Source organism: Haemaphysalis longicornis, unplaced genomic scaffold (genome assembly GCF_048455015.1).
Source record: "Haemaphysalis longicornis isolate Haplotype H1 unplaced genomic scaffold, Haemaphysalis longicornis Haplotype H1 scaffold_12, whole genome shotgun sequence".
In the NCBI taxonomy this organism is placed as follows: domain Eukaryota; kingdom Metazoa; phylum Arthropoda; class Arachnida; order Ixodida; family Ixodidae; genus Haemaphysalis; species Haemaphysalis longicornis.
The window spans coordinates 87292824-87315314 of NW_027526225.1; the positions used below are offsets into that span (position 1 = coordinate 87292824).

The window sequence follows — 22491 nt, forward strand, 5'->3', positions numbered from 1 at the left end:
AACGCATTGATGCAAATACCGCTCCATTGTTTACCTGCGAGAAGAGAGCACAATGTTATTGGCTCACGTCGACGAATATTCTCCCAATTCAGTAACAAAGCGAACTAAGCTTGAAGCATGCAAGGTAGCATCCCTGGACCTTGGCTATTCAACTCCACGTAAATTATTTTTTCCAAATGAACCCATTTGTCAAGTTTGTCATACAATCCGATGAACGAGGTTGTTCATGGTTTCCGCCGAGGGCTGCATAAATCATTGGTGAGAAATAACAATGATAATATGGCATGAACTACAATCTGGATCGTCGCTTAAAGCCTGAACTCGTATATCTGTGGTTTTACGACAGCAATACATGCTTCATATGATCGCCGTACATACTTCATTAAACAAAAAATAAAAAAATCAGTGCCCTTCCCTTATGTGAAGGAGGATGACAAGAGAAGCTCAGCTGCAGCCCAAGGACTGCACAATATAAAACACGTATATATGTAGCAAAATGGAGAGACGAGCTAGTTGGTGGACATCCACGAGTGAAACTCAAGCGCAAACTGACCCACGGACGAGAAAGGGAAACGACACCAACTCATGATCACGGACGTGTACTATTTGTAATTTGCGATTGGGCACACTTCCTAGCCAATTAGCGTTATTCTAGCGGACAAACATGGGGCTGTCCATTTCCTTCCCGCGTCGTGAGCAACACATCACTGTGTAACACGTCGCAGCAACATAAATGTTGCGCATGATGTGCGCGTGTTTAACGTAAAGAAACTGGCTGAAATGTCGCTAGTTGAGCAAGACTTACAGGTTTAAACCAGCGTTCTAAGCGGGCAAGTTGCTCTCCATCCGGGAGGGATTCGGAGCTACACGACGAGGTAGAACTTGAGACGGCGAAGGTGGCGGCTCCAGGTTCCGCGGCAGCTCTTTCCGTTGTTTCCGAGCCCATTCGCGCTTCTGCGTAAGCCGTTCATCCGAGCGAACGACACGGGTCCGTCCCATAGCGAGTTAAACGTGCGACTGCTGATAACGGCGCTAACGCCGTTATAAGTGTTTGGAGACCGGTCCAAATTAGGAACAGGAAATCTCCCATAAGTTAGCGATCTCCTTGTCCTCTCTTCTTCCTCGTGTCCCGTCCCCGCTTGGCTACTCTTGGTTACGTTGTCCGTCCAATATTTCGTTTAGTGACCTCGATTGAAAGGATTCGCACACCGACACAACGACCAACGCGGTACTACGAATTGGGTACTAACCACCGTCTTGCACAAATAAAAAAAATTTCACAGATGATCACTCAGTGTGATGCTACTTTCAGAGCCGGCTGATATATGCATCCGCCGAGCATCTTCCAACGCAATATTTTGACCTCGCGATTTCGAACATCGGGGTACCAGCCAGCGGCGCAATCAGATCGTTGCCACCTGCTCCTGGGTTCGAATCCCTTCCACTGGGATTCCACTCTCGTCTGGGCTCCCGCCCATACCGCACTACCTGGAAACTCAGCGGTCCACGAAGCTGCTCGAGCTTTGGTCTTCCGAGGGCTTGATGGCGCCGCCAATGATAGTGAAATATTCACTCTACGGGACAGGCTCCACACGTACGGGGACATCCTCGCCCATTACCGCTTGGAGTGTGCCATTTTTCATCTTCCACACCTATCTCTATCCCGATCCTTGGCGGTCATTTATCTCGAAATTTACGTAGACGCATGTCCATATTATTCTGCCCTTCACGTTTCGCTATCCAACATCTTATGGGCCTGTGGTAGCGTCCCACTATCCAGGCACCGATCCCACCCCATTCTCCCTATCATCACCAGCGAGGGCGCTGGGAGGCCGCCCTGCGGGACCCAAACTCCCAGAGTCCAAGAAGACCTGGCCCGCTTGGCCGATGGCACCGGGCCCCCACCCAAAAGGGGCCCTGCTGCCCGACGGACGACGGCAAGGACGTCGCCGGTCTAGTAATAAAGTCTGTGTCTGTCTGTCTGTCTGTCTGTCTGTCTGTCTGTCTGTCTGTCTGTCTGCCTGTCTGTCCGTCCGTGCGTCCGTCCGTCCGTCCACCCACCCGCCCGTCTATCCGTCCGTCCGTCCTTCTGTCTGTCTGTCTGTTTGTCTGTCTGTCACGCACGATTCCAACTGATGCGCCGCCACCGCGAAACATTATCGATCCGCCTTTTGTCTACGCGTCTCGTATAACAAATAACGCTGTAAAAACATCCCGGGAAGCCATCGCGCGCTCTCTGCTCTCCATTGGGTGCTGGCACCACGGTGAAGCGTCGCACTTTTTGTGCAACACGCTTTTTTTCTTTCGTTCGTTGCAGTCAACAATTGGATGCAAGATGGTGAATATGCTCCACCCAAGGAGTAAGTACACAATTAAATGGGACATAAAGATAAAATACAAGTTCGGTTAATTAAAAAAACTGTTTTGTCCCGATAACAGCGATAGTAATGATATAGTAAACTTTAAACAAATATTAGATATACTAAAGAAAACATACTCAACAGTAGCGACTCCCTAGCCACTTCTCGCCATGTTTTCTATGACGTCACAGAAAAAATATGCCTTGGAGATTATAGTACGGCCTCTAGCGCTGTTTGAACGTATAACTCGAATGCTAACACGCGCAGTTAACGTACTGACAGAAATGTTTTTAATGCCGGTCCGTACACGCAACGACTGCTCATTATTACGTCACTATGGCGCGAAATTTGAAAGTTGTTGTTCTTGCGTTTCTTTGGTTAAAAAAACCTTCCGCTGCTGTAATGGATCTGAGTGAGCTACAGGAATATAGTTCGTTTCAGAGAGAACAAAGTTGCGTTGTCCTTATGTCCACTTCAACTGACACTCGCAACTGCGTATCGAGGCGGCGACCACCCTCCCTCACCTCTGCTGTCGCCAGCCTCTCTCTCTCTCTCTCTCTCTCTCTCTCTCTCTCTCTCTCTCTATATATATATATATATATATATATATATATATATATATATATATATATATATATATATATATATATATATATATATATATATATATATATATATATATAGAATGTAGTCGTCGCAGAGGCGAATTCTTCACCCGTGAGTCTTACACGACTTGTGGGGGTTTATCTGTAGCGTCTTGTTTCTTTTTCTCGAAGAAATTGGAGCTTATGCCACCGATGTGGGTCACGTTTAAAAACAATTTAAGTCAGCCCGCAGCTCTACCACTCGCGGGATTATGGTGTCTCGTGGCCTTATCAGGAGTCTATATGTACCGTCACGGACAAATGAAATGTTAACACGAAAATACGAAACAGAACACGCAAAATTGAAGAATACGGTTCGCGCAAGTCCAATAATGGCGCGCCATTGGTATATTTGGACAGCCACAATTCCCAACTTTGTTGCTTTAATTAGGGTACGCATCAATATGGATTGTATGGAAAGAAATCGCGCTATTTGCGTGTCCTAGTTTATATTTTCCTGTTCGTGCTTCATTTGTACGCATTACCAGAGCCATTCAATACTTCGCTCTATATTCTCGCAAAAAAACTTGGCGGTCGTCAGGCTCGTGTTTATAACATTGGGATAGCTTTTAAACAACAATATATGTACAAAAAGACCATTTATTTTTCATAGAACATGATCTTTCTTGCTAGGAACTGAAATTTCGGTCTGTCTGCCTTCCGTCTGAAACTAAATCTGAACTCTTGGATAATCTGCGAAATAAGAAGTTGACAACTCGAAGTAGGGACCATTCGTAAAATTCTGCAGTGGCAGAGGCACCATTGCCCTTGAACGTCATTTCCAGTGAAGCAAAAAAAAAAAAAAAACAGGTTTTTTTGCACTTGGGGCATACTTTTCTATTGGTAAGCTGCCCTCTGTGGCAGTGGTCCGGAAGAGCTCTCGTGTCGGGTCTTGCGGAGGGAAGGCGCACGACTGCTGCACCTGCTGAATCCTTTTTTTGCCTCCGCGTCAGCTCATTCATCGCCCGGCAACCCGCAATGGCTTGGAACCCACTGAATCGCCAAAACATTGCCTTGCTGCACCGGAAGAGAACGGCTCCACCTGATTGCAGGTTCCGGATGCTCGCAGGGAAAGAGGAAGTCACGCTCGGCGTATACCTTTTACTCATCGCTACGAACACTTCATCGGGGCTGCCTGTGACCCTGGCTGTGAAATGTTTAACATAACAGACACTATTGAATATGTACTTTGCAACTGTCCCTGCTACGCACATCACCGTGTAAAGTTAGTCCCGTCGTTGTCCCAGTTAGGCAATCGGGCATTGTCTGACTACTGAGTACGTCCTGCTGGGACCCTGGATAGACCCACAGTTTTCAAACAAGGCCTTCAAGGCAGTGCTGGCATGCTTGAAAAGAAACGCGTTGGGAGCTAGACTGTAGCCCACGCCCGTTGGGGTGAACCTTTGAACATGTACTATTACGAGCAATATGAAAGGGAACACAGGAACCCGTAAAAAAACACCCTCAGACCCAGCTATCAGTGATACTCTCTGGTGATACGCAGCGGCCGCCGTCGGAAACAAAGTGGAAAGGGGGACGCTGTTCTAACAGCTGTTCCCCATTCCGCCATGCATCTTATCGGCTGTCGGACGATACCACATTATCAGCGAAATGACGTAAGCTGCTGCTTTGTAGAAATGCCAGCGTGCTGGGAGGGCCAACAGTTGGTGGAAGAGCGCCCTCCTTTGTTTTTCACAGCGCCATCAACCTATCACTCCGAGTTTGTTTCGAGGCTGTTTGCCACGCGTTCCTGTGTTCCCTTTCATATTTATCATAATAGTACTGTACAGGTGCCGTTAAAACTGATTGGAACACGGTCTCGCAAATTTACAGGAGTTTCTTCTTGCGGAAACTGACTAACTGCATTGGTGTGTGTTTAAAGGAGTCCTCCCTAATAGAAAAAGTTTCCTGTAAACCGCTAATGGATATGTTATAAAGCCAGTAAGACAAATATTTTTTGATATTCACAAAACCTTGTTCCAATTACTTATGACGGCGCCTGTGCATGGTATAGGCATTTTGTTTGTATATTGTTATACCTTCACCTCTATCTCAACCTTCACACTTGCCACAATCTGTCTACGCTATCCGTCACGGCGCTTCGGTAACGGAGGCCGCCTGCAGGCGATTTTAATAGTCTTCACTCACTCACTCACTCACTCCCCCCTTCCCTGTCTATTGCACAAAGTAGCAGGCCAGAGCCTATGCGATCAAGCATACTACCCCTTTGTGTTATCCTTCCATTCATTAGGATTACTCTCTCCCTCTCTCTCTCTCTCTGGCTCTGTCATTCGTGGACCTTTCTCAACCCTTATCAACGCTTAGAAAGGGTTAAAAATTACCTATGTCAGTGCTCTCCCTACACATGTCCCCGTTTCCTGCTACGTCGCAGAGAAATTGGTACTCCACCCGCTTATCGGCCTATGGGACCACCCCTGAGCCAATATTTGGAGCCCTTTTACATATTTTCAACTCTTCAACCATTGTCTTCCTCAAGTAGGGGTAGATATATCCGCCTCTGTTCTGTTTCCCGGAAGAGGTTTTAATTCCGCGGCCGTGGTCGGCCATATTGGGCCTGCTCGATTATCAATATCCGGACCGTCCGCGGACTGCCCTAGACTTGATCCGGCGCTCGATCTTCTCAGTCTTCTCATTCATTCCTACGAAGCTCCCAGTCCGAGGGCAGCCCGAGGACTGCTCACGGACTGTCCAGGACTGGTTAATCGAGGATGCCTATTGTTGGGACGGGAACGATGCCACGGTTTCCTTCCTGCTTTCTCGGTGACGTCATGCGAACCACCACACTGACGAAATGATCGAGAACCACAACATCTTAATTTATGCGCATTTTCATAGTACAGACTATGACGAAAGAGCCCGAAGGCTTCGTAATCATTATCATTATCATCACTTCGCGCATGCGCAGTGAGCAGCAGCAGCTGCAGCATGACGGACCGGTGGTGTCGAGGTGGTTCCCCGCAGTCAGCCGGAAGCACAGGCTGTTCCTCGCCGTCGTCTCCATCGCGGCCCTGTGCGCAGCCACGCTCTTTGCGTTCGCCGGCATGACGCAGCAGGGAGGTGGGTCGGCTGAGCCGTTCTCTGCACTCCCAGGGGCGAGAGAGAGAAAGATTTTCGAGATATGGAGAAAAATTACAGAAAGTCCGAAGTGGTAGATGTCGCATAACGCGGAAGCATACGTCGTTGCTTGGAAGACGTCTTTTAAAGCGAACGCTATCTTAGTGGGACCGACGGCGTCCTGTCAAAAGCTAACGAATTTCTTCGTAGACCGGTCGGTCGACCGAAAAGCTCTGATAAGATCTCTGGACACGTGGTGTGTGCGTGATACAGGGCTTCCGTTGTGTTAAACTGGTTATCTAAAAATCGCGGAAAAGGAACGGTTCTAGATAAGACAATACAGGCATCGATCATGGAGTACAGTACATAGGTCGGCAAAACAGAAAGAACTCACTCAAGCTCAATCACAATTTTTTTCATTCACGCTGTACTCAATCAACCTCAGACTCAAAAAGTTCGTCTGTTCACAAAATCACTCGTACTCACTCATCAAATACTCATTTGTAATCGTACTCACTTGTACTCAAACTCATTTGTCCTCACGAGTATTCGTACTCAATCTGTACTCATGAGTACTCACTCTGTACTCATGAGTACTCAATCTGTACTCATGAGTACTCAATGAGTACTACTGCTCATGAGTAATACTCATGAGTACTACTCATTTTTCACTCATGAGTACTACTCATTCTGCACTCATGAGTACTCAATTTGTATTACTCACGAAAATCAACTTATCTGCACTGTTAGCTAGGTCGTAGCTCGAATGAAAGACTAAGTATAAAAAAATACATTGTTTAATTGATTAGAAAAACACAGGTTACATATAAATCAGGACAGAGGAAGAAAACGTCTGATGCGGTGCACTGCCGTTGGGCGACTTACTGCGCGAAGGCAAGTACATGTGAGAAAGCGAAACGGAACGTAAGCACTCGCGTTGCGTCTGGTGTATCCTCTTGTTCTCAGGCCGGGTCGGGCTCAGGGTAGCTCGGGTGTTGTCGGTGCAGCCGTGGCCGTAAACTGCGTTTTTCTGCGTGTCTTCGGGTGGCAGCTTTTGTCGTCCGTTTTCTTGTTTGCACTACTGTACTCAGGAGTGCATATACTCAAGAGTGCAAGCACTCGCAAAAACAGTATTCATGAGTATTGTACTCATGAGTGCTGTGTACTCATGAGTGCTGTGTACTCATGGGTACTGTGTACTCATGAGTGCTGTGTACTCATGAGTACTGTGTACTCATGAGTACTCATATTCATTTGATTCAAACTCATGAGTACTCATACTCATGAATACTGTACTCATGAGTACTCATACTCATGAGTAGTATACTCATGAGTACTGTACTCACGAGTAGTGGCCTTACCCCTATACTCACTCGTCATCGTACTCACTGTTTTTTTTTGTGGGTGTGTGATCACTCATCATCGTACTCACTCGTGAGTTTGAGTACAAATGAGTAGAAATGAGTGTACTCACGAGTGAGTATGCCGACCTATGGTACAGTAGCATAACTTTATCTCATAAACCACGTATCGGAATGGATTTAGATGGTTCGTACATGCGTTGACTTAGTGTGCGAAAAATCGTGGCACGGGTTCGTTCGTTTGCGATTTGGGTTTTTGAAGGTTTGAAGATCGATTGGACGCGCTTTCAGCGAAGGTTTTTGCGCACTTTTAGCTTACGTGCTTCTCTATGGGAAGCGATGGTAAATTTTTTGGGGGAGGGATGGTTATAAATGGTCTTCCCCGGGACCTTTTATTTATTTATTTATTTATTTATTTATTCACGTTACCTTACAGGTTCCCGTAGGAACATTGTTAAACAAATAACACCGTGTACGCCAATAAAGCACTATACACAGAATCCCTTTAAAGTGGGCTTCCCTACTTTACACAAATGCGTAGATGGGGAGACATTTTTTTCTGAGGAATATAAACAGCCTTCCGCGGGACCTGTTGTTAAATACATCTTCGGGCACCATGAGATACTATAGATCAAATATTTTTAAGTCGGCTTCACCAACATGCACGAAGGCGTTGCTCAGAAGACATCTCATAAAAAGGAAACACTAGAAGATGTTTTCTGAGATCATGTGTGAGACCACAAGGTATACTATACAAAAAATCTTTTCAAAGTCGGTTTCACTACTACAGTATAGCCCACTTATAGCGAACCCGGTTCTAACGAAATACCGCGTACAAAGAACAAATCTTAATTTCCCGTTACCATTTGCACGCATGTATTTTGTGTTCAGGTATAGCGAAAAGTGGATATAAAGAAGTGATTTCCGTTTCCCGATGTGTTCGTTATAAGCGGGCTAGACTTTATATAAAAATGCATTGCGGAGAATACTTTTTTCAGGTGTACTATAAACAACTTACTATCATTGTACGAAGGCCCCGAGGCCTCCTTATGAAAGGCATTTCACCATCCCCTTTAAAGTCAACGTAATTACTAAACGGACATGCATTGCTGACAATACATGTACTCAGGGGCCATATGAGCTGTCTTGTATAAAAAATTGAAGGCCCCATGACGCCTTTCGTTGTAAGCATTTGCTCGTGCGGCGAAAGTGTGACACGTCAACTCTTACAGATGGACAGACGGGTTTACTCGTTGAATGTACTTATAAATGCTTGCGTATTGAAAAAGAAATACGATCCCTCCCCCAAGAAAGTTGAGAGAAGCGCGAAAGCTTCGTTTCATCAAAGGAAGTGTCTAGCGTTCCGTCCAGACGGAACGCTAAAAACTGCTAAAGTTCCGTCCATACTGAACGCCAAATCAAAACCAGCCGATTAGCCTTCTCGTCCTGGGGTTTGGTGTAGCGCAATAGCGGTTCCGCCGCTGTCTATGGACGCTGTAGTCCCTGGTTCGACTCTTGGAACTTCTTTTTTTTTTTTTTTTGCTTTCGTGGTTAGCGTTTTGTAATAGACATACTTCACGCCCGCTTTGCGATTCACGCGATGAGAGCAGTTGGTCTTGGTTTTTTACTGTAGCGGCCGAACCGCTCCCGTTCACTGGAGCCAAGGCCGACGTAGCCATCGCCAATTACTCCCGATCTCCCGTAATTATTACCAGTGATTAATAATTAACAGTGACTCTGGCTAGTCAGTGAGCGGAAGCGGTTTGGCCGGTTGGGTAACAATCAAGACCGACTGCTCTCGCTTAATTATTGTGAAGCGGGCGTCGGGTGGCGGCTTTGAGATCCGCCCGGATCTGTATCATCTGTACTTATTAATAATGATTAATAATTATCAGTGATTCTGGCTAGTCAGTGAGTGGTAGCGGTTTGGCCGGTTAGGTAAAAATCAAGAAAGACTGCTCTCAACGCGAGTTGTGTTTTCTCTGGACGGAACTTTAGTGACAGTTGCCGTTCCGTCTGGACGGAACGCTAGACACAGCCTTCATCAAAACTGCGTCGAAACCATCTCTAAAAGTGCGTTAATCACAGAACAGGGAGTATTGGTCTAACCTTCGTTGAAAATGCGTCCAGTCGATCGTCAAGCCTTCAAAGACCCAAACCGCAAACGAAGAACGAACCCTTGTGGCGATTTTTTGCGCACTAAGTAAACGCATCTACGAACGATCTGAATATATACCGATGCGTGGTTCATGAGGTAAAGGTATACTATTGTGCTCCTAGTTCATGATCGACGTGTGTATTGTCTTACCTAGAACCGTTTTTTTTTTCGCGATTTTCAAGTAACCGTTTTCACGCAATAAAAGCAAGCTGTCACGCACGCGCCGTGTGTCCACAGATCTTATTAGAGCTTTTTGGTCGACCAACCTGTCTATGGGAAAATGCACTAGTTTTTTTGACAGGATCACTAAATAATTAAGCTTTCAGAGTACCGCCACTGAGGCACGCAAGTGAGTAACGGCGGCCATTTTAGTGTTTATCAGTGTTGCCAGATTGCCGCTTCTACGGCCTCGCCGCTAAATTCGACCGGGTCGTTTGTAAGCAACACTGCCGAAGACGCAGCAAAACGGAATCTTCGCACACACTTCTGAGGTTGAAATGCTGTTACACGCGTTATCTTTGATTCGCGTTCGGAACGACGCCAGTCGCCGGGCCAGTCGCCAGTTGACCGACTACAACGCACAAGCAACAAAATGGCAGCGCCCATGAACTGTCGCAGTGTAAACACTTGTCAAGCGATGCGAACTGACCAATGGTCATGGCGGCGGCACGGAACAATCATAGAAAAGAGTGCCGATACTCTGTAGCCTTATAGTGAGACTAGGTCCCACTAAGAAAGGTTTCGCGTTAAAAATTATGGTTAATTCTTCTTCTGAAGGGATTGGGAGGAAAACGATGATGAGTTATTGATGTGGTCTTACAGGGCGTTGATCGGGCCAGTGTATCAAAACGTGACGGGAGAGAACCGGCGTATTCAGCATAGTATGACAGATGCCGACTCTTGATTTGTCCCTTTGGCTGCTGCGGTGATGACAAAATGAAACGCTCTCGGTACAGTTTTTTGTGGAGCTTTGTGGTTCTGTGGGTAGTGTGGTCTGCTGGTTTTGTGGGGTCCGGGTTTTATAGAACAGAAATCAGGGAACGTCAACATCTGTTTACAGGCCGCTTGTTGAGGCAATCATGCAACGATTACACCGTTTCTCTGAATTTACCTGGCTGTCCCGAAAATTTTAGATCTTAAAAGCTAGATCAATAGTAATCTTAGATTGGCTGAGAATGGGCATAACAGCCGACTAGGAACCTCGTTTTGTCAAGCTGGGGATTTGCCGAATATTTGCTAACTTTGAGAATAGCCGCCTCGGTATGAGAGAGACATTCCTCACGTCAACGCATAGACTCAAGCGGTGCTGGGGAAAAAAAAATCAGAAGCTACGATCACTTTCGTTTTTAATGCTGCTCAGTTTAATGGAGAATTTCCTGTTTATAACGTTTTGCTCTCGTTGACTGGGTTACGGCGTACAGATGCCATGAGAGAGTGAATAGAGAGTTATAGCAGACCGCGGAATCGGTCCCGGTACGGTACCCGGTAGACGACCGGTACTACTGCGCGTGCGCAGAGGAAAAAAAAAACGGGCTGTGTGCATGCGCAGGTGCACCGGGTACCGTACCGGGATCGGTTCTCCGCTCTGCTATAACTCTCTAATAGCAAAGCCGATAACCGGTCCCGATACGATACCCGGTAAGCGACCGGCGACGCTGCGCGTGCGCAGAGGAGAAAAAACGGGTTGTGCGCATACGCAGGTGCACAGGATACCGTACCGGGATCGGTTCTCCGCTCTGCTATAACTCTCTAATAGCAGAGCGGATAACCGGTCCTGGTACGGTACCCGGTATGTGACCGGCGACACTGCGCGTGCGCAGAGGAGAAAAAGCTGGTTGTGCGTGTGCGCAAGTGTACCGGGTACCGTACTGGGATCGGTTCTCCGCTCTGATATAACTCTCTAATAGCAGAGCGGATAACCGGTCCCGGTACGGTACCCGGTAAGCGACCGGCGACACCGCGCGTGCGCAGAGGAGAAAAAACTGGTTGTGCGTGTGCGCAAGTGTACCGGGTACCGTACTGGGATCGGTTCTCCGCTGTGCTATAACTCTCTAATAGCAGAGCGGATAACCGGTCCCGGTACGGTACCCGGTAAGCGACCGGCGACACTGCGCGTGCGCAGAGGAGAAAAAGCTGGTTGTGCGTGTGCGCAAGTGTACCGGGTACCGTACTGGGATCGGTTCTCCGCTCTGCTATAACTCTCTAATAGCAGAGCGGATAACCGGTCCCGGTACAACAACAAACAACAAACCAACATTTATTGAACAGGATGGCTCTAGGCCGCATGGGGAAACGGAGGGAGGGGAGAAGAAGGCCTCAATAGTGTCCCAACATGGAGGAGTCAAGAACGAACCGCCACAGTGCGGATAAAGTCTGATGCGGTACCGGAACCGGTTCTCCGCTCTGCTGTAACTCTCTATTGTCTCATATCGGCGCGGGGGACATAACGAATATCGTATTATGAACTTGAAGTGATGAAAGCGAAGTTCGAAAGTCTTCTAGCTTCGGATGTGACTTGCGGATGCGAATGAATAACTCTGCTCTTTCCAACAGTTCGGATCAAGGGCTACGACAACGAGGAAGGCCTGCACGTGCAAGGCAAGTGTTTCGTGCGTACACAAATGAGGCGCTACATTCGGGGAGGAAATTCACTGCTCCAAAAGCAGCGCCTTTGCGCGGGGAACATTGGTCGAAAAATTGAGCGCTGCCCGAGCGTGTGTCTGTCTGTTAGTCCACCAAAACGATTCGTCTCGATACTCAGGTGCACCCTTCGAATTCTTCCAAGTGGCCGGTACGCATTTACAGTTAATATTCTGCAACTGTGTTAAGACGTAAATCTAGGCACCAGCAGAAAAATACAAAGTGGTCGGCAATGAAAGCCTTGTCGCGGAAAGGACCGAGCCGGGACACGAACGGTAGCCACCGCTTTAATGGGACAGGATGGAACACTATGTACGATGATGATGATTTGAGAGGTATGTTGGTGGGGCCACTTCTTCCTCCTCGCTACTATTTCCAACAAGCCTATGAGTTCTGTGGAACGCCCTGACATAGAGGGCGGCACGCCCGCGTTATTACAGTCGAACACGGATATATCGAACTCCAAGGGGATCGCGAATTAGTTCGATATATGAAAAATTCGATATAAGAAATATGGGCTCTGAGACCTCACCTATGGCAGACGATCACTTACCGATCGTCGCATTCAAGAATGACAACTAATCCCGCACTCACGACGCAACAGGACACTTTATTTCCGTGAAAAAAAAATCGCTGATCTTGGCCTGCTTCTTCGTCCTGGAAATGAAATTAAAGACGCTGGTCTCGATCTTCTCGAGGCTGCACAACTAGAAAATTCCAGCAGTACACTGCGCCTTCGCACACCATGCACAACACGCACGCAAAAGAACAGCGCGCACGTACCACAAGAACTTTGAAGGGAACAATTCCAAGACTCTCTGAACGGACTCCAACAAAGCGCTCGCGATGGTCATCTCCTAGAGAAACAGTGATCTCCGAAAGGTGCGGGACAACTCGCCAAACAGCAGCAACAGCAGCAAAATGTAAAAGAAGGAGGAGGCCGCCAGCGCCTTCGTTCCCTCTTCCCTTTCCCGATACGACATCGGGGAAAGACAGACCCAGAGAGAGAGAAACTCTTTTTCGGCAAGCCGGGGAACGTACGCAGCCGAAAGAAAAAAAAAAAAAAAAAAAGGACGTGCGCAGTCGGGGCACCCCTACCTCGCACTGTCATATTTTCGGAGCGTTCGGGCTTGTGTGCATAGAGAGATTTAGCATACCGGGCTCCGTCCGCTAACGCTATGGCGGCCGGTAGCGGGGCCCGACTGGGCAAGCGCAAATTCGTTCCGGTAGGGGGGATTAGTTACGCGACCCAGTCTTCGCCATGCCCGCGCATTCCTCCACATCCTCCTCAACCTCAATCGGGAGTGCAGCGACCGCCGAAGAGCACCTTCCAACTCGCGCGGCGTTCGATATACGCAATGTCGGGAAAAATACGGTTCGATATAAACGTACGAATTCCTATACTTTTACACAGAATTTTCAAGGGGATAATTTATGAGTTCGATATAGACAATAATTCGATATACCCGTGTTCGATATATCCGTGTTCGACTGTATATGCTTTATATAAAAGATAACTGTTCGAAGGCCTCGGGAAAAACATCGGTAATTTATATATTTCGATGTATACACAAGTAAAATCGTGTACAGTTGAGGGAGAGACGGGAAAGGGGGAGGATATATATATTGCGTCTTAGCGTCTAAGGCATCTAACCATATACTAACGAAGTCCGTGGGAAAAATAACGCCGGTAATTTATATATTTGGGTGTATACAGAAGTAAAATCGTGTACAGGGCTGAAGGAGGGAGGGGAAAGAGAGGAGAATAATAATCGATCAATCGATTGATTGATTGATTGATTGATTGATTGATTGATTGATTGTGAGGTTTAACGCGCGGACGCTGCACAGGGGATGAGGCAGGCCGTAATGGAGTGCTCCGAATTAATTTTGACCACCTGCAAGGGGTCTTTAACGTGAGCCATAATCTCGAACACACGGGCGTTTTCGCTTTTCGAACCCGCACTCTTGGGCTCAGCAGCGAGGGGACGATATATAAATTGTGTCCTAACTCCCGAGGTACGTTACGTTATCCTAAGAAACAGTTTTTCTATTATGTACAGCTGGTGAATAACCTAAGAATGCTTACCTTTCTCAAAAAATCTATTTGCTTTTTAATAATTTCACTGCAGTCGCGACAGAGGGTCGCGCAAGGTCGCCATTACGTGCCTAATATGACGCGTGCTTTGACGAATATTTAGAACTTGAACGACTCATTACAAGCGCTTTTTTTTTCTTTGTACACAACCACGCAGAAGACCCGGGCGAGAGCATGTCCGTCATCAAGAAGGCCTTCGAACAGAACTCCAACAAGGAACGTGAGTGTTATTACTGGTAGTAGATAAAGAGGCGCATAAAATGGGACGAAATTTTAATGCGTTCACTGGTTCGCTTGTGCATCGCGAAACTAACAAAGTAAGGCCATAGGAGGATATAGTTAACGAGCTTAACTGCATCTACGGGTATGTTTGTACAAATCTATCACAATGGCGTACTAAACACTGTAAAAAAACTGTGGTTGATTCTTCTGTCATAGGAATTGGTAAAACACGAAAGTGAAATGTACAGTGAAATCTGCAGCTGAGCATGATTGGTGGGTCGGCGGCTGTCTCGTGGGTGTGCTTGGAGAGCGACGTCCTACGGGTAGGTCGCTTCAGCAAAGGTGTGCTGGCGTCATTTCCATGACGGATATGACGTCAGTGAAATCTTGGTGCTTCCCGGCATGAAACACTTTCGCGTTAAAATATAAAACCCGAAAACGAGCAACCATAAGTATAACGTACTCTTTCATACTAAAGGTTGCTTCCCCCCAAGAAGACCCTGTGCGCAGGGTTGCACCCTTTACAGGCCGCTTGCTTCGTTGAACTGGCGTCACTTCCGTGACGTATATGACGTCATTGAAATCTTTGTGTATCCAGGAAAAAAGACAAGCGTTATAGAAGCAGTATTTTATCTCGTCTTATAGCTGGTGGTACAACATTTCTTCTATTCGCGCAGGTATACATAAGGTGCGATGTGTCTTCTGACGCGGGGGCAAATCCAGTCTTACAACATTTACAGCGGATCTCCACCCGGGGTGCAAGTGGTGTGTCCGCCGTTTCCTGAGTACTTCGGGAGCCTTCGTTATGAGCTTAACTTATATGTTGCCGGCTTAAGCCAGATCAATAAGGCGCAAAGTCGACTGGCGCAAAAAAGGAGGAATTGCGATCAGCCGTTTACCGCCGCAGAAAATAGTGAGGCGCATATCTGCATAGTCATACAACCAAATGAACCATTTCAAAGTGGATAACGTGACAATGCCTCTTAAGAGGGTGCCTCTTAAAATGCAAATCGACGACACTTGAAGAGACTTGTTTATACGCAATGATAAATGTCCCACATTTCTTCCCTGACGTCACATGATCATTCTCATTAACACTACCACATCCTATGCACTCGTGAATCATCATCATCATCGCTCTCAGTTCGGTGTTCGGAACCACCGCTTATATCGGGGAATAAACGTCCTGGTTCACCCGTTGTGCAAAAGCCCTACAATATATATATATATATATATATATATATATATATATATATATACAGGAAGAACTGCCGGCAGTCTACAACGCCAAAGAAGGCATAGGGGAGTGGTTAGATTTTTTTTTTTACCGTTATTGACGTTACATTTTTTTTATTAATTACGTAAGAAAGAAAGAAAGAAAAACACGCGCCCAGAGTGGGGACCGAACCCACGCCTTTCGATTAGATCTCGAATGCCTTACCAATTCGGCTATCTGGGCGACTGTGTTCTGCTTCACTTTCTGGGGTATTTATATTTACTGCAACTGTATCTGACGCTTGAGGGTGGTAGCCAGCGCCACTCAGACTACACGGGGAGAAGGGGACCTTCTTTTTCAACCCCCGGGGCGTGACGCGAACGTCTACAGCCTGTCATGAGCGGTTAACTGGCGGGAAACCCTCTTATGCTACCTTGGCATCAAGGCTGCCAGAACCGAGGCCCTCGCTAAGCTTTCGCACGATAATAGGGTTTGGAAATGAGGGGCTCATTAGGAAATACAGGAAGAACTGCCGGCAGTCTACAACGCCAAAGAAGGCATAGGGGAGTGGTTAGATTTTTTTTTTTTACCGTTATTGACGTTACATTTTTTTTTATTAATTACGTAAGAAAGAAAGAAAGAAAAACACGCGCCCAGAGTGGGGACCGAACCCACGCCTTTCGATTAGATCTCGAATGCCTTACCAATTCGGCTATCTGGGCGACTGTGTTCTGCTTCACTTTCTGGGGTATTTATATTTACTGCAACTGTATCTGACGCTTGAGGGTGGTAGCCAGCGCCACTCAGACTACACGGGGAGAAGGGGACCTTCTTTTTCAACCCCCGGGGCGTGACGCGAACGTCTACAGCCTGTCATGAGCGGTTAACTGGCGGGAAACCCTCTTATGCTACCTTGGCATCAAGGCTGCCAGAACCGAGGCCCTCGCTAAGCTTTCGCACGATAATAGGGTTTGGAAATGAGGGGCTCATTAGGAAATACAGGAAGAACTGCCGGCAGTCTACAACGCCAAAGAAGGCATAGGGGAGTGGTTAGATTTTTTTTTTTACCGTTATTGACGTTACATTTTTTTTTTATTAATTACGTAAGAAAGAAAGAAAGAAAAACACGCGCCCAGAGTGGGGACCGAACCCACGCCTTTCGATTAGATCTCGAATGCCTTACCAATTCGGCTATCTGGGCGACTGTGTTCTGCTTCACTTTCTGGGGTATTTATATTTACTGCAACTGTATCTGACGCTTGAGAGTGGTAGCCAGCGCCACTCAGACTACACGGGGAGAAGGGGACCTTCTTTTTCAACCCCCGGGGCGTGACGCGAACGTCTACAGCCTGTCATGAGCGGTTAACTGGCGGGAAACCCTCTTATGCTACCTTGGCATCAAGGCTGCCAGAACCGAGGCCCTCGCTAAGCTTTCGCACGATAATAGGGTTTGGAAATGAGGGGCTCATTAGGAAATACAGGAAGAACTGCCGGCAGTCTACAACGCCAAAGAAGGCATAGGGGAGTGGTTAGATTTTTTTTTTTTTACCGTTATTGACGTTACATTTTTTTTTATTAATTACGTAAGAAAGAAAGAAAGAAAAACACGCGCCCAGAGTGGGGACCGAACCCACGCCTTTCGATTAGATCTCGAATGCCTTACCAATTCGGCTATCTGGGCGACTGTGTTCTGCTTCACTTTCTGGGGTATTTATATTTACTGCAACTGTATCTGACGCTTGAGGGTGGTAGCCAGCGCCACTCAGACTACACGGGGAGAAGGGGACCTTCTTTTTCAACCCCCGGGGCGTGACGCGAACGTCTACAGCCTGTCATGAGCGGTTAACTGGCGGGAAACCCTCTTATGCTACCTTGGCATCAAGGCTGCCAGAACCGAGGCCCTCGCTAAGCTTTCGCACGATAATAGGGTTTGGAAATGAGGGGCTCATTAGGAAATACAGGAAGAACTGCCGGCAGTCTACAACGCCAAAGAAGGCATAGGGGAGTGGTTAGATTTTTTTTTTTTTTACCGTTATTGACGTTACATTTTTTTTTATTAATTACGTAAGAAAGAAAGAAAGAAAAACACGCGCCCAGAGTGGGGACCGAACCCACGCCTTTCGATTAGATCTCGAATGCCTTACCAATTCGGCTATCTGGGCGACTGTGTTCTGCTTCACTTTCTGGGGTATTTATATTTACTGCAACTGTATCTGACGCTTGAGGGTGGTAGCCAGCGCCACTCAGACTACACGGGGAGAAGGGGACCTTCTTTTTCAACCCCCGGGGCGTGACGCGAACGTCTACAGCCTGTCATGAGCGGTTAACTGGCGGGAAACCCTCTTATGCTACCTTGGCATCAAGGCTGCCAGAACCGAGGCCCTCGCTAAGCTTTCGCACGATAATAGGGTTTGGAAATGAGGGGCTCATTAGGAAATACAGGAAGAACTGCCGGCAGTCTACAACGCCAAAGAAGGCATAGGGGAGTGGTTAGATTTTTTTTTTTTTTACCGTTATTGACGTTACATTTTTTTTTATTAATTACGTAAGAAAGAAAGAAAGAAAAACACGCGCCCAGAGTGGGGACCGAACCCACGCCTTTCGATTAGATCTCGAATGCCTTACCAATTCGGCTATCTGGGCGACTGTGTTCTGCTTCACTTTCTGGGGTATTTATATTTACTGCAACTGTATCTGACGCTTGAGGGTGGTAGCCAGCGCCACTCAGACTACACGGGGAGAAGGGGACCTTCTTTTTCAACCCCCGGGGCGTGACGCGAACGTCTACAGCCTGTCATGAGCGGTTAACTGGCGGGAAACCCTCTTATGCTACCTTGGCATCAAGGCTGCCAGAACCGAGGCCCTCGCTAAGCTTTCGCACGATAATAGGGTTTTGAAATGAGGGGCTCATTAGGAAATACAGGAAGAACTGCCGGCAGTCTACAACGCCAAAGAAGGCATAGGGGAGTGGTTAGATTTTTTTTTTTTTTTACCGTTATTGACGTTACATTTTTTTTTATTAATTACGTAAGAAAGAAAGAAAGAAAAACACGCGCCCAGAGTGGGGACCGAACCCACGCCTTTCGATTAGATCTCGAATGCCTTACCAATTCGGCTATCTGGGCGACTGTGTTCTGCTTCACTTTCTGGGGTATTTATATTTACTGCAACTGTATCTGACGCTTGAGGGTGGTAGCCAGCGCCACTCAGACTACACGGGGAGAAGGGGACCTTCTTTTTCAACCCCCGGGGCGTGACGCGAACGTCTACAGCCTGTCATGAGCGGTTAACTGGCGGGAAACCCTCTTATGCTACCTTGGCATCAAGGCTGCCAGAACCGAGGCCCTCGCTAAGCTTTCGCACGATAATAGGGTTTTGAAATGAGGGGCTCATTAGGAAATACAGGAAGAACTGCCGGCAGTCTACAACGCCAAAGAAGGCATAGGGGAGTGGTTAGATTTTTTTTTTTTTACCGTTATTGACGTTACATTTTTTTTTATTAATTACGTAAGAAAGAAAGAAAGAAAAACACGCGCCCAGAGTGGGGACCGAACCCACGCCTTTCGATTAGATCTCGAATGCCTTACCAATTCGGCTATCTGGGCGACTGTGTTCTGCTTCACTTTCTGGGGTATTTATATTTACTGCAACTGTATCTGACGCTTGAGGGTGGTAGCCAGCGCCACTCAGACTACACGGGGAGAAGGGGACCTTCTTTTTCAACCCCCGGGGCGTGACGCGAACGTCTACAGCCTGTCATGAGCGGTTAACTGGCGGGAAACCCTCTTATGCTACCTTGGCATCAAGGCTGCCAGAACCGAGGCCCTCGCTAAGCTTTCGCACGATAATAGGGTTTGGAAATGAGGGGCTCATTAGGAAATACAGGAAGAACTGCCGGCAGTCTACAACGCCAAAGAAGGCATAGGGGAGTGGTTAGATTTTTTTTTTTTTACCGTTATTGACGTTACATTTTTTTTTATTAATTACGTAAGAAAGAAAGAAAGAAAAACACGCGCCCAGAGTGGGGACCGAACCCACGCCTTTCGATTAGATCTCGAATGCCTTACCAATTCGGCTATCTGGGCGACTGTGTTCTGCTTCACTTTCTGGGGTATTTATATTTACTGCAACTGTATCTGACGCTTGAGGGTGGTAGCCAGCGCCACTCAGACTACACGGGGAGAAGGGGACCTTCTTTTTCAACCCCCGGGGCGTGACGCGAACGTCTACAGCCTGTCATGAGCGGTTAACTGGCGGGAAACCCTCTTATGCTACCTTGGCATCAAGGCTGCCAGAACCGAGGCCCTCGCTAAGCTTTCGCACGATAATAGGGTTTTGAAATGAGGGGCTCATTAGGAAATACAGGAAGAACTGCCGGCAGTCTACAACGCCAAAGAAGGCATAGGAGAGTGGTTAGATTTTTTTTTTTTACCGTTATTGACGTTACATTTTTTTTTATTAATTACGTAAGAAAGAAAGAAAGAAAAACACGCGCCCAGAGTGGGGACCGAACCCACGCCTTTCGATTAGATCTCGAATGCCTTACCAATTCGGCTATCTGGGCGACTGTGTTCTGCTTCACTTTCTGGGGTATTTATATTTACTGCAACTGTATCTGACGCTTGAGGGTGGTAGCCAGCGCCACTCAGACTACACGGGGAGAAGGGGACCTTCTTTTTCAACCCCCGGGGCGTGACGCGAACGTCTACAGCCTGTCATGAGCGGTTAACTGGCGGGAAACCCTCTTATGCTACCTTGGCATCAAGGCTGCCAGAACCGAGGCCCTCGCTAAGCTTTCGCACGATAATAGGGTTTGGAAATGAGGGGCTCATTAGGAAATACAGGAAGAACTGCCGGCAGTCTACAACGCCAAAGAAGGCATAGGGGAGTGGTTAGATTTTTTTTTTTTTACCGTTATTGACGTTACATTTTTTTTTATTAATTACGTAAGAAAGAAAGAAAGAAAAACACGCGCCCAGAGTGGGGACCGAACCCAGAGCGAACCCAGAGGGACCGCCCAGAGTGGGGACCGAACACAGTTAACCGCTCATGACAGGCTGTAGACGTTCGCGTCACGCCCTGGGGGTTGAAAAAGAAGGTCCCCTTCTCCCCGTGTAGTCTGAGTGGCGCTGGCTACCACCCTCAAGCGTCAGATACAGTTGCAGTAAATATAAATACCCCAGAAAGTGAAGCAGAACACAGTCGCCCAGATAGCCGAATTGGTAAGGCATTCGAGATCTAATCGAAAGGCGTGGGTTCGGTCCCCACTCTGGGCGCGTGTTTTTCTTTCTTTCTTTCTTACGTAATTAATAATAAAAAAAAATGTAACGTCAATAACGGTAAAAAAAAAAAAAATCTAACCACTCCCCTATGCCTTCTTTGGCGTTGTAGACTGCCGGCAGTTCTTCCTGTATATATATATATATATATATATATATATATATATATATATATATATATATATATATATATATATATATACAGAAAGAAATGCCGGCAGTCTACAACGCCAAAGAAGGCATAGGGGAGTGGTTAGACTTTTTTTTACTGTTATTGACGTTACATTATTTTTTTTATTAATTACGTGAGAAAGAAAGAAAGGAAAACACGCGCCCAGAGTGGGGACCGAACCCACGCCTTTCGATTAGATCTCGAATGCCTTACCAATTCGGCTATCTGGGCGACTGTGTTCTGCTTCATATTCTGGGGTATTTATATTTACTACAACTGTATCTGACGCTTGAGGGTGGTAGCCAGCGCCACTCAGACTTCACGGGGAGAAGGGGACCTTCTTTTTCAGCCCCCGGGGCGTGACGCGAACGTCTACAGCCTGTCATGAGCAGTTAACTGGAGGGAAACCCTCTTATGCTACCTTGGCATCAAGGCTGCCAGAACCGAGGCCCTCGTTAAGCTTTCGCGCGATAATAGGGTTTGGAAATGAGGGGCTCGTTAGGAAATACAGAAAGAAATGCCGGCAGTCTACAACGCCAAAGAAGGCATAGGGGAGTGGTTAGACTTTTTTTTACCCGAACCCACGCCTTTCGATTAGATCTCGAATGCCTTACCAATTATATATATATGCCTTATATATATATATATATATATATATATATATATATATATATATATATATATATATATATATATATATATATATATATATATATATATATATATATATATATATTGCAAGTCTCGGACACGGGAGACTTGAAGGACGCGTTTAATGACGACGCAGCCTCGCCGAGAGATCGTTGCAAAAAGCGATGGTGGAGAAGGCGCGAGCATGGAAGATGAAGAAGATGGTGTGGTGCTCGCGTGCGCCACACTGATGATGAGTTGCTAGGTGGGATTGGCCATTCGAGTAACAGTTATGAAACAACGATGACGCCTGTGCGCCTGTGCTCACAATATCCCCCCCCCCCCTCCCGGCGGAAGCGGCCCCTCCGGGCGCTAAAAAGATGAGGGGCGCCGATGAAATGGCTTGATGCGCCAGACATGGACAATTTCAGTTCCGCGGCACCGACGGTCGGACGTGGGGAGAGTAGGAGCCACCCGATAGTTGACTGGAGAAGTCTGCTCCAGAACGGTGTAAGGACCGGTGAAACGTGGCAGGAACTTTTCACGTAATCCCACTGCACGCATGGGAGTGGCAAGTAACACTTCATCACCTGGTTGAAAGGAAACAATCCGATGCGTCACATCATGACGAGACTT

The 22491-nt window shown here is 47.0% G+C and overlaps 1 protein-coding gene across 1 annotated transcript in view; it reads left to right on the forward strand.

Moving 5' to 3' along the window:
* Window positions 1-1887: 1887 nt before the first annotated feature.
* LOC144161718 (acidic mammalian chitinase-like) overlaps window positions 1888-22491 on the forward strand; it is a 43591-nt gene continuing 22987 nt past the window's right edge. Inside the window, exons 1-4 of the mRNA XM_077692334.1 lie at window positions 1888-1937; window positions 5931-6082; window positions 12152-12196; window positions 14494-14556. Coding sequence (XP_077548460.1) covers window positions 1888-1937; window positions 5931-6082; window positions 12152-12196; window positions 14494-14556 — 310 coding nt within the window. The remainder of the gene's footprint in view (window positions 1938-5930; window positions 6083-12151; window positions 12197-14493; window positions 14557-22491) is intronic.